Consider the following 10,091-nt stretch of genomic DNA (forward strand, 5'->3'; position numbering starts at 1 on the left):
TCTTTATAAATGTATCTAGTGTTTATTAACAACAACAAAAAAATGAAATTGCATTTATTTAGTTATCTGTCTTGTATATTTCTGTCATAAAAAATATATCCAAACATGTTTTGTTTTTTTGTTTTTTAAGATTATCTCTTTACTTTACACTTCTCCATTTTTTTTCTTGTCTATGCCTTGTCCAGAACTATTCCTCCTCCTACTCCTCCCTGTAAGTAGACGTGAGCTTTCAGAGGCACAGGTTGTAAAACTCCAGAGGAGTCGGACACCACGCTGCACAGTTTTTGAGCTTTCCTCTGTCTGTCCTCCTACATCTCGCTAACATTGTGACGATAATTGTAGGAACAGTAAAACAACTATCAGCTGGCACAATGGCGGTTTTTGAATAGATGATTTAACACATAATAAGGATGCAAATTGTAATTTTTTTTTTTTGTTTGTTTGTTTTGCAGTGAACACTTATTTGCAGCCAGAAACATTTAAATGCAAGCATTTTACAGTACTTGTTATGTAATGACCAAATAAATACTGAAATAAATTTGATCATTTATTATTGTAATCAGGCGGTGTGCGTGTGTGCGTGCCTTTATTTCCTCTGGGCCTCAATAGCTTTTTTTTAATTTTATTTTTTTTACTTTTTATGTCTACTACTCTATATATCTGTTTGTTTTGTCCTCTGGATGTTATGACCTACACTTTTACTTCCCTCATACTCATCATGAAACTGATGAAAGCTTCTAATCATCATCAATCCTGAACTTTAACCTTTTTTTTATTGTTGTTGTTTGGGTGAGCATACTTAAGACATTTCCGTATGTTCACTGATATGATGTGAAAATATTTTTAAGGGTCTATAAATATATTTCTAAATGGTGTTGCTATTAATTTCAGTAATTTTTCAGTAAAGGTTTGGAAGTCACCTGTGCCTGACTGAAAGTATGGATCCACTTTGTTTTTTCGCTCCCACCACGTTTGACCTTGAAATTTTGCTACAAATGGTTGCATTTTGTGACCTCTCCTCTTTGAATTGTTGTGGAGTTGGCCTATCCCATGAAGGTCCCCTAGCGGAGGAAAATGGGCCTACAGCGAGAAATTGAAAATAAGGATGAGCGCCATGTCTGATCCTCCGTTTGTGGAATAGAGCGGACGGCGCAGCGAATATTCCCCGGGCTGGCGGTCCCTTCGGGTTTCGGTGGGAATCATGGCCGACAGCGCTGGGATTCAGCAAGGTTCGCCGGCCATCGGAGCCGCGGGCCTGGTTCCGGCCGCTCCAGGAGCCGGAGGCACGGAGGGCTCCGGCGCCGCTAGAGGATCCGCACGTATCGCCGTGAAGAAGGCACAACTACGCTCCTCGCCTCGGCCCAAGAAACTGGAAAAACTCGGAGTGTATTCATCCTGCAAAGTATGCCACATCTGCAAAAGCAGGGCTTTAAAGCGGGGTAGTTTTCGGGGCTCATACTTAAAGTGTGCTGCATTTCCTGGGCTTGGTTGCAATAGTTTTCAAAATGCAAGCACAGCAAAGGAAGCCATTGCCGCACTTGAGTTTCTTGTGTTTTTTCTTTTGCATGCATGAACCAGTTACTAAAGAGGTAATACTAAAAAAAATAAAATCTTGACACATTAAGTGTTTTGGAGGGGCTTTTTTTACATCTGGACTTTTCAGCAGGGGCCTTGCAGCTGCAGCCTGTTACAGTGTTACTGCTTCTGTCAAGGTGGGGGGTTGGTGAACGTAAACATTGGCTTGACGCTGGTTTTGGGAGTAGCTGGCTGTGTGCACAAGGTCTGGATACGCGTGTGTGTTTGTGTGCGTGTGTGTGGTCGTGCACGGTCTCGTGTTTCCACTGGAAATTTCACAGAGTCCCCGTGCCGTCCGTCATAGCAAGGGGGGTAAACAGAGAGGAGTTTATTGGGCTTATGCAGCGTATGATCCGCAGAGAGGGACGGGGTCTTTGTTTTGACAGGGTGACAGCTGCTGGCGGGGGCGGAGTTTGTTGTTGTTTCAGGGCGCATGCTCAGAACAGCACCTTCAGCTGATCATGTCCCCGCCCCCTGTTACTGTAGAAAGTCGGACATAACATCTCTCGTTTAACCTGAGAGAGCCTGGAAAAGCTGCAGTTTGCTTTTAAGATATTTATGTAATAAAAAAGCAAAACTTAACAAGTTGAATGGTTTTCCTTAATTGTTCTGTGTAATCTGCCCCCATTTGCTGCTTTTAATATCGTGTTTGTGCCTGCTTGTACTCATTTAACCTCTATTTATCGCAGGCTGAAGGAGCCTGTAAGTGTAATGGCTGGAAAAGTCAGAACCCCCCTCCTACACCTCCTCAAACAGAGCAGCAGTCCAACGCAGTCAACCTCCAGGAGCCCTGTCGGAGCTGCTCTCACACTTTGGGTAAGTCGGCATGCCCACCAGAGAAGCTGCATCAGAAAATAATACCAAGAAGGGTAAGCTAGATGAATTTCATTGGCTTATTTCTTCTTTCCAGGTGATCATGTGACCCATCTAGAAAATGTTTCAGAGGAGGAAATGAACAGGCTTCTTGGTATTGTTCTGGATGTGGAGTATCTGTACACGTGCATTCACAAAGAGGAGGATGCTGACACTAAACAAGTCTACTTTTCCCTCTTCAAAGTAATTTTATTGCTTTACACTCGATTTGAAGCAAGGTAGAGTTTTCAGATCTCGCTCGCTTTAAACAAACGCCATCTTTTTCCATTGTCAGCTGCTGAGGAAGTCCATCCTACAGATGGGTAAACCAATGTTAGAAGCACAGGAGAGTCCGCCGTTTGAAAAGCCCAGCATCGAGCAGGTAGAGAAATAAGTCTCCACTGCACAGACTCTTTCATCCTCTGATCTTTATCTTACTTTTGATGTATTTGTTCTTTCTTTTACTCCACGTTTCCGAAATAGGGGGTGAACAATTTTGTCCAGTACAAATTCAGCCACCTGCCATCTAAAGAACGCCAAACCATTATGGAGCTGGCTAAGATGTTTCTCAACCAGATCAACTACTGGCAGTTGGAAACACCCTCTCAAAGACGCCAAAGGGTGCCCAATGACGACGCAGCTGGATACAAAGTCAACTACACTAGGTAGCAGAGTAGACAGATATCTTGTGCCTGCCTTTCCTGCACCAGTACAGTTACAAGCTGTAAGATAATTATGGGATATGCTTGTTCCAGATGGCTCTGCTACTGCAATGTTCCTCAGTTCTGTGACAGCCTGCCCCGCTACGAGACCACTCAGATCTTCGGGCGGACGCTTTTGCGTTCTGTCTTCACTGTGATGAGGAAACAGCTGCTGGAGCAGGCCAGACAGGAGAAGGACAAGCTCCCTCCTGAGAAACGCACACTCATTCTTACACACTTTCCCAAGTAAGAGATACAGAAGGCTCACATGCAGTTAGCCACACAGGCCTTCAAGTAGCTACACTCTGGGATGTGCTTCACATCCTCAGTATGAAACCAGACCGTAGCCACTTATGTAAAGTTGACTGCTTGTTTTAATATAGTTAAGTAGTTGTTGTGATTTCTCTGCTCAGGTTCTTGTCAATGCTGGAGGAGGAGGTTTACAGTCATAACTCTCCAATCTGGAGCCAAGACTTCTTGGCAGGGGCAGCGGGAGGGCAGATTCCTATCCACACAGGTGACACGCCCTCCCACACACCCTCGCCGAAACGCCTCTCAAGATGACACTTGTTTTTTTTTTATGAAAAGGTTAAAGCCTATGACTGAATAAATTCAATTTCCTCTGTGTTTTTTTTTTTTTTTTGTGTGTAGTTATAAGTGCTGCTTCAGTGGCCAGGCCGCTGTACTACAGCACCAGTCCCGTGTCAGTGGACCCGTCCACCTGCGGCAGTGTCAGTCCTGCCAGGAAGGCAGCTTCTGTACTGGAGCCAAACCCAGGTATTGCTGACGAACCTGTTATTACTCACGAGGTTTCAGTTAAGCCAACTTATTGTGTAACAGTACAACAACAAAAAGTGTGGACCTGAGTAAAGTCAGCCTTGTTTTACACATTTAAAAGTGGAACGGTTTCTATTTTACAGCGAAATGACTCAAGTCAGCCGTCCTTTAAGATCGTTTCTAGTTTTGGAGATTTTTATGCTTTTAATGTAACCCTGTTTTAAGTGCTGCCTCTAAGATCTGTCATCACATGAAGGTGAAGTAAACCCCAGAGCTGCTTCTAACAAACAAAGTACATATAGGTTTAAAATGAAGACTGAAGATAGTAGACTTCAGATGTCCGTCACTTGTTTACCAACCATACCAACAGTACCATATCACCCCAACAGAGCACTTTGCTCTCAGACTGCAGGTTAACTTGTGGGTCCTAGGATATTTAAAAGTAGAATGGGAGGCAGAGGCTTCAGCTTTCAAACATCTCATTCTGTAGAACCAGTTTCCAGGATTTCTGTCTCCACCTGCTTTCTTCTTTTTCCCTCTAACGCCAGTAACAACAGATGGCTGCCTCTCCCACACCCTGGTTCTGTTGGAGCTTTCTTCCTGCTAAAAGGGAGTTTTTCTATCCCACTGTTGCCAAGTGCTTGCTCAGAGGGGGTCGTCTGATTGTTGGGGGTTTTTCTCTAATATTTTTTTTACATTACAACATAAAGCCCCTTGAGTAATGAGAGCTTTCCTCTGTGTACACTCCCCAGCTGGAGAAAAGCGTAAACCTTCTGAGCCCCTTTCCCATGAGGAAAACAAGAGACCCAGGGTGGTTGGTGACATCCCCATGGACCTCATCAATGAAGTCATGGCGACTATCGCTGATCCTGCTGCCATTCCAGAGGTAACCCATTATTGTTTAGTCACAGCATGGAGCCCAATTAGTTGGAAGTGAATTTAATCTTCATATGTTAAGTAGTAATTTGGGCTAAAGTTCTATCATTTCTATAATTATAGCCCACTTATAAGCTGTTTGTCAGAAACTGTATCCGAGTGCTTGTGAGGCCTGATGATTTCCACTTCCTCTTCATGTATAACGCTCCCTGTTATGTTATCTTTGCCATGTCGAAAACTTAATCGCGAGCTTCATATGAAATCTGAACCAATCACCGCGGCGCGGTGTCATCTATGAGTGGGATAAGATAACGGCCCTTTTTACACTGTTGCTGTATGTGACAAAAAGTAAAAGTGAGAAGACACACCAGCGCATATCACTCCAGCTTCTGATACACAGCTGTTTCCTTGAAACCTTTCTGTCAGTCAAGACGTCTCACATCTGTAAATCAAGTGAAGACAAACTGAAATGGCCCGTGCTCTCTTCTTCAGTTGTTTTGGGGTTACTCCTAGTTTATTTTGAAACTGGCATCACCTGCGATGCTTTTCAATCTGACTCAAGTCTTGGATTTTTAAGAGAAATAAGAAGGCACTGCAGATTTGCAAAGGGCAGTTATGTAATCTTCACAGATACCATCCAGACCCACAGCCTCTATCAGATTTTCCAGGCTGACACTTTATAACAAGAGTAAAAAGAATTAAAGTCATTAGATAATTGTAAATCTTCTCATCCTTCCAGCCTAATCATTTTCCTGTCAGTGTCAGATCTCATGGTAATTGGTCTTAGTCTCCTTCCAAGCTGCCATAATGTGTCTGTATAGCACTTCATTTATTTTTTTTAGTCGTAGGTTAATTGTCCCTGCACAAAATGTTCAAGTCCTCTGCACATCACAGCAAATTTTGGACCATGATTTATTTGATACCTTCCTGTCTGTGCAGACCAGCCTGCTATCAGCTCACTCTGCACGTGACGAAGCCGCCCGCCTGGAGGAGCGCAGGGGCGTGATTGAATTCCACGTCATTGGGAACTCCCTAAACCAGAAGCCCAACAAGAGGATCTTGATGTGGCTCGTCGGCCTTCAGAACGTGTTCTCCCATCAGCTTCCCCGCATGCCCAAGGAGTACATCACGCGGCTGGTGTTCGATCCGTGAGTGTAACTCTGCCTCATCGTCACACCTTAAGTTCAGAGGGTTATAGAGAAGCAGATTCCCTCTGTAAAATTCATCTTTTTTTCTGGTAGGAAACACAAAACGCTGTCCCTGATCAAAGACGGGAGAGTGATCGGAGGGATCTGCTTCCGGATGTTTCCATCGCAAGGCTTCACAGAGATTGTCTTCTGTGCCGTCACCTCCAACGAGCAGGTCAAGGTGAGAGCGTGCCCCGCTTTATTTCTCAGCTTGATGGGTATTCAGTGATATCTGGATGGCCGGCTCTAACCCTTTCCTGGTCTGACTGTGTGGTTGCAGGGTTATGGAACACATTTGATGAACCACCTGAAAGAATATCACATAAAGCATGAAATCCTCAATTTTCTCACTTACGCTGATGAATACGCCATTGGGTACTTTAAGAAACAGGTAACATTAATAACGGCCATTAGTAACAATAATATAATAAATTCAAATTCAAATTCAAATTTTAATAGAGGCAGTGCGTGGCAGCTCCAGGATAAATTATTACTTCCTCCTTATCAGGGTTTCTCAAAAGACATAAAGGTTCCCAAGTCCAAGTATGTGGGCTACATCAAGGATTATGAAGGAGCCACACTCATGGGCTGTGAGCTCAACCCCAGCATCCCCTACACCGAGTTCTCTGTCATCATCAAGAAGCAGAAAGAGGTGTGTGGGTGACTTTTAAATGAACTCTTTAATATTTTATTGATCTAAATGCTTCTTTCTGTCCCCTCAACTAAGATTTTTTTCTCATTTGTTGCCTTCAGATAATCAAGAAGCTGATTGAGAGGAAACAGGCTCAGATCAGAAAAGTCTATCCAGGGCTGTCCTGTTTTAAGGATGGAGTCCGGCAGATTCCCATTGAGAGCATTCCTGGCATACGTATGTTATTCTTTTTCAGTGTTGGGTAACCTTGGCTTTTAAAAGTAGCTTGATACATTACAAGATTATTGCCATTAAAAAGTAATGATTGCCATTACAGCATTAAATGCTGAGGGAAGTAGGCCACTTACCACATACATCCTGTGCAATTAAGCTGTCCAACTTATTGGTTATATTATCTACTGGGTTTTTATGGGCTTTATCGTACATCTACCTCTATAATCACCACCAACCTTGTTAATTTCCTCGGAGTGACAGGTTAAGCAGAACTAAAAGCAAATTAATCAAATACTTTTTGGATTTAAAGGCTGTTCTCTATGAAATCTGGATGGGTGGTTATTTTCCATATGTATGGCTACCAGCCAAGGACTAGAGCAGGTTGCACGTGAATGCAAGAATTATGATGAATTTTTTGAATTTGTTTTGTGGCAACAAGATAAGCAGTAATTGCAATGTCACACAAGAAAAACAGTGGTTGGAGACTGCAGGGCAACCAAAATTATTGTACTCAGCTTGCTATGTGCCTGCCTTTGAAGTGGTTGCTTTGAAGAAGGGAACCAGATTGTAAACCACTTCCAGTCAGCTAACATCTCTATAGAAACATTGGTGTGTCAGGACAGTGAGAAATCAGCAATAAGACTGAGTCAGCATCATGTCTGCTATTGCAAAGACTGACTGCAAGTTGTTTAGAGTCTATCTTTTTTTTTAATTAAATGGGAATTCATTGCAGACTTTTGCCAGGTTTAGAGTGCAACACGTTCAACCTCTGCGTAACTAATTGGTCATCCAGCTACTTCCAAAAAAAATTCTGCACAATCATTCACCCACCAGCATTTTTTTTTTGTGGTTACACGGAAGTTGCTGACCTATTTTTCCTCTAGTGACTAGAGAATGACTCCATTCTGGTGTATGAGTGTAATATTAGTTCATTTATATCAACAGGTGAAACTGGCTGGAAGCCTGTGGGCAAAGGGTAAGATGCTCCACTAATGATTTGGCTAATGTATTCACATTATATATTTGATCATTTTTGTCAACAATGATACAGTCAGACATTGTCTCTGGCCTTCATTTATGACAAAAATTTGCAGGCAATAATAACATGCATGCACATCTGGAAATAGCACTTAGCTAGCCTCAGTTTTATATCGTTTTTTTCTACCATTTTTCACTCTTCAGGAAAGAACTGAAAGACCCCGATCAACTGTATAGCACTCTGAAAACTATCCTCCAACATGTGAAGGTGAGGGATAGACACGTATAATGTGGTCTACAGCTGACACACACATACACAAACAAACAGTTTTCTTAAAGGACTGGTTTATGTGTTTTAGAGTCACCAGAATGCCTGGCCTTTTATGGAGCCTGTGAAAAAAACAGAAGCACCTGGGTACTACCAAGTCATACGCTTCCCCATGGGTACGTGTGTTAACAAGCACAGTTGTCTTAAAGGGGAGGAGATGAGTTACAGTTTGTGTATTACTAATTGTCTGCACTAGTCATTGCATAGTTGTACATTGTTTTGCAGTGCGACAGCAGATCATTTCTAATTAAAGTCCACATCTTTTACTGTTGTTATTCAGCTGGCATTAAAGCATGAACTAAGTGGGGTTTATTTGTTAAATGCCATGCTCATCCAGCCACTGAAAGGTATCATAATTGAAATTTCACATTTTTACAGACCTCAAGACAATGAGCGAGCGTCTAAAGAGCCGGTACTACACGACACGGAAGCTTTTTATGGCCGACATGCAGCGAATTTTCACAAACTGTCGTGAATACAACCCTCCAGAGAGCGAGTACTACAAGTGTGCCAACCTACTGGAGAAGTTCTTCTACACTAAGATCAAAGAGGCGGGCCTAATCGAGAAGTAAACCAGAGGAAGAGATTTGTCTTCACCTGAACAAGGATGAGGGTGTCCTGGGACAATGAACTGTTGTTTTAGACGATGCAAAAGACAAGCAAAGCAAAGGACACGACTACTGATTCTGGAGTAGATAGGTTTCAGAAACATATCTTAATGTAAAAGGTGCAAACGGGTCTTGGATGAACACTTTTGTAATGTTTGATGCTTGCTGGCCTAGACCATAAATCAGTAGCTTAGAATACCCTGAAAGATGGGTCACAAGGGGAAGGCCTCATTTAAGAACTGTAAGACTGTTTCCGTTTCCAGACAAAAGCATTGTAGTTTTTGTATTTGACCATGTGTCTCAGAGGCCCATGGAAAGAAAAGAAGAGCAGTAGTAAAACATTAAACAGAGCAGGTGTTGTTTGTGTGCTGAAAGCACTGTATCATGACAGCTGATCAGAGATTAACCACCCATCTTACTTAATCTTTGTTTTCATACTGCCTTTTCTGTGTCTGCCTCCTCCTCTCAGTTGACTCAGGTAGAGATGTCATGAGGAATTGCCGCATGCGCGGTAGATTAGTGTTACCTGTGAGGAAAGGGACTGAGAGTCCAAGTTTTCCTGTCTGTAAAACTCTACTCTTGTGAGCACGCATGACGTTAATGAAGTCAAAGTTTGTCTGTGAAGAGTTCATCCTGCCAAAAGAGGAATACATACTTTAAATTTGTACAGATTTTAATGCACTTATACCCCACTGTACATTTTAAATGTGTATATAACATATATTTTCTTTCCCAGAACTGAAAAAGGACAACAAAAAAAACCCCCAATCTTTTGCTTTTATCGTGTCACATAGGGCAATTTGACTATCAAAATGCACTTTTATTTTTCCAAGTATTAGTTAACATGAATGAGAGCATCTCCTTTCCTTTAGAATTTGTTTTACATAGAAATTACACTGTTGACTAAGGACTAATTTAATTATCTAGAGTATATTCTTATTTATGTGCTGTAATTTAGAAGAATGATACTTAAGGAAAGTTCTTAATTTATTATTTCTTATTTTTGTCCGGCAGATGGAGATTGATAACTTTATACTTTGGAGATAAACGAAAAGATTGTGCAATACTATGTACTTTTACTGTTTTGTAAAGAAGGTGTTTGTACTTTTCAAGCTTTAGAAAAAAAAATACCTTTTGTAATGTCTGGAGAGATAATTTCCTGCTCTTTCTACAGTGACATAGCATTAGCCTATTTTATAGACTGAATAAAACAGAAGTGAGGCTAATTGCGTGTGTGCACTTTTTCCTACACAAAGACCTTGCTAGCCTTAAAAAACGAAACAGGGCTTTGATGAGAACCAGACTATAAATGGTTTGCATGGCCAGTGTTCCTTTGCAACTACA

General features: G+C 41.9%; 1 protein-coding gene across 1 annotated transcript; it reads left to right on the forward strand.

Moving 5' to 3' along the window:
- Positions 1-594: 594 nt before the first annotated feature.
- kat2b (K(lysine) acetyltransferase 2B) lies at positions 595-9,973 on the forward strand. Its single transcript, XM_040020167.1, has 18 exons — positions 595-1,402; positions 2,265-2,391; positions 2,486-2,631; positions 2,723-2,809; positions 2,911-3,092; positions 3,183-3,374; positions 3,542-3,645; positions 3,780-3,905; positions 4,658-4,791; positions 5,721-5,929; positions 6,023-6,149; positions 6,249-6,359; positions 6,477-6,620; positions 6,722-6,836; positions 7,779-7,809; positions 8,016-8,079; positions 8,171-8,255; positions 8,518-9,973. Exons 1-18 carry the CDS (start codon positions 1,202-1,204, stop codon positions 8,709-8,711), a joined length of 2,379 nt encoding a protein of 792 aa, XP_039876101.1. The 5' UTR covers positions 595-1,201; the 3' UTR covers positions 8,712-9,973.
- Positions 9,974-10,091: the final 118 nt, after the last annotated feature.

Source organism: Simochromis diagramma, unplaced genomic scaffold, assembly GCF_900408965.1.
Source record: "Simochromis diagramma unplaced genomic scaffold, fSimDia1.1 OVJJ01000753.1, whole genome shotgun sequence".
In the NCBI taxonomy this organism is placed as follows: domain Eukaryota; kingdom Metazoa; phylum Chordata; class Actinopteri; order Cichliformes; family Cichlidae; genus Simochromis; species Simochromis diagramma.

Excerpts from the sequence above, each read along its gene's own strand:
- kat2b (XM_040020167.1), top strand. The coding sequence starts at position 1,202 with ATGGCCGACAGCGCTGGGATTCAGCAAGGTTCGCCGGCCATCGGAGCC. Across the intron at positions 2,392-2,485 it reads GAGCTGCTCTCACACTTTGG|GTGATCATGTGACCCATCTA; the intron begins GTAAGTCGGCAT and ends TCTTCTTTCCAG. Across the intron at positions 2,810-2,910 it reads AAAAGCCCAGCATCGAGCAG|GGGGTGAACAATTTTGTCCA; the intron begins GTAGAGAAATAA and ends TTTCCGAAATAG.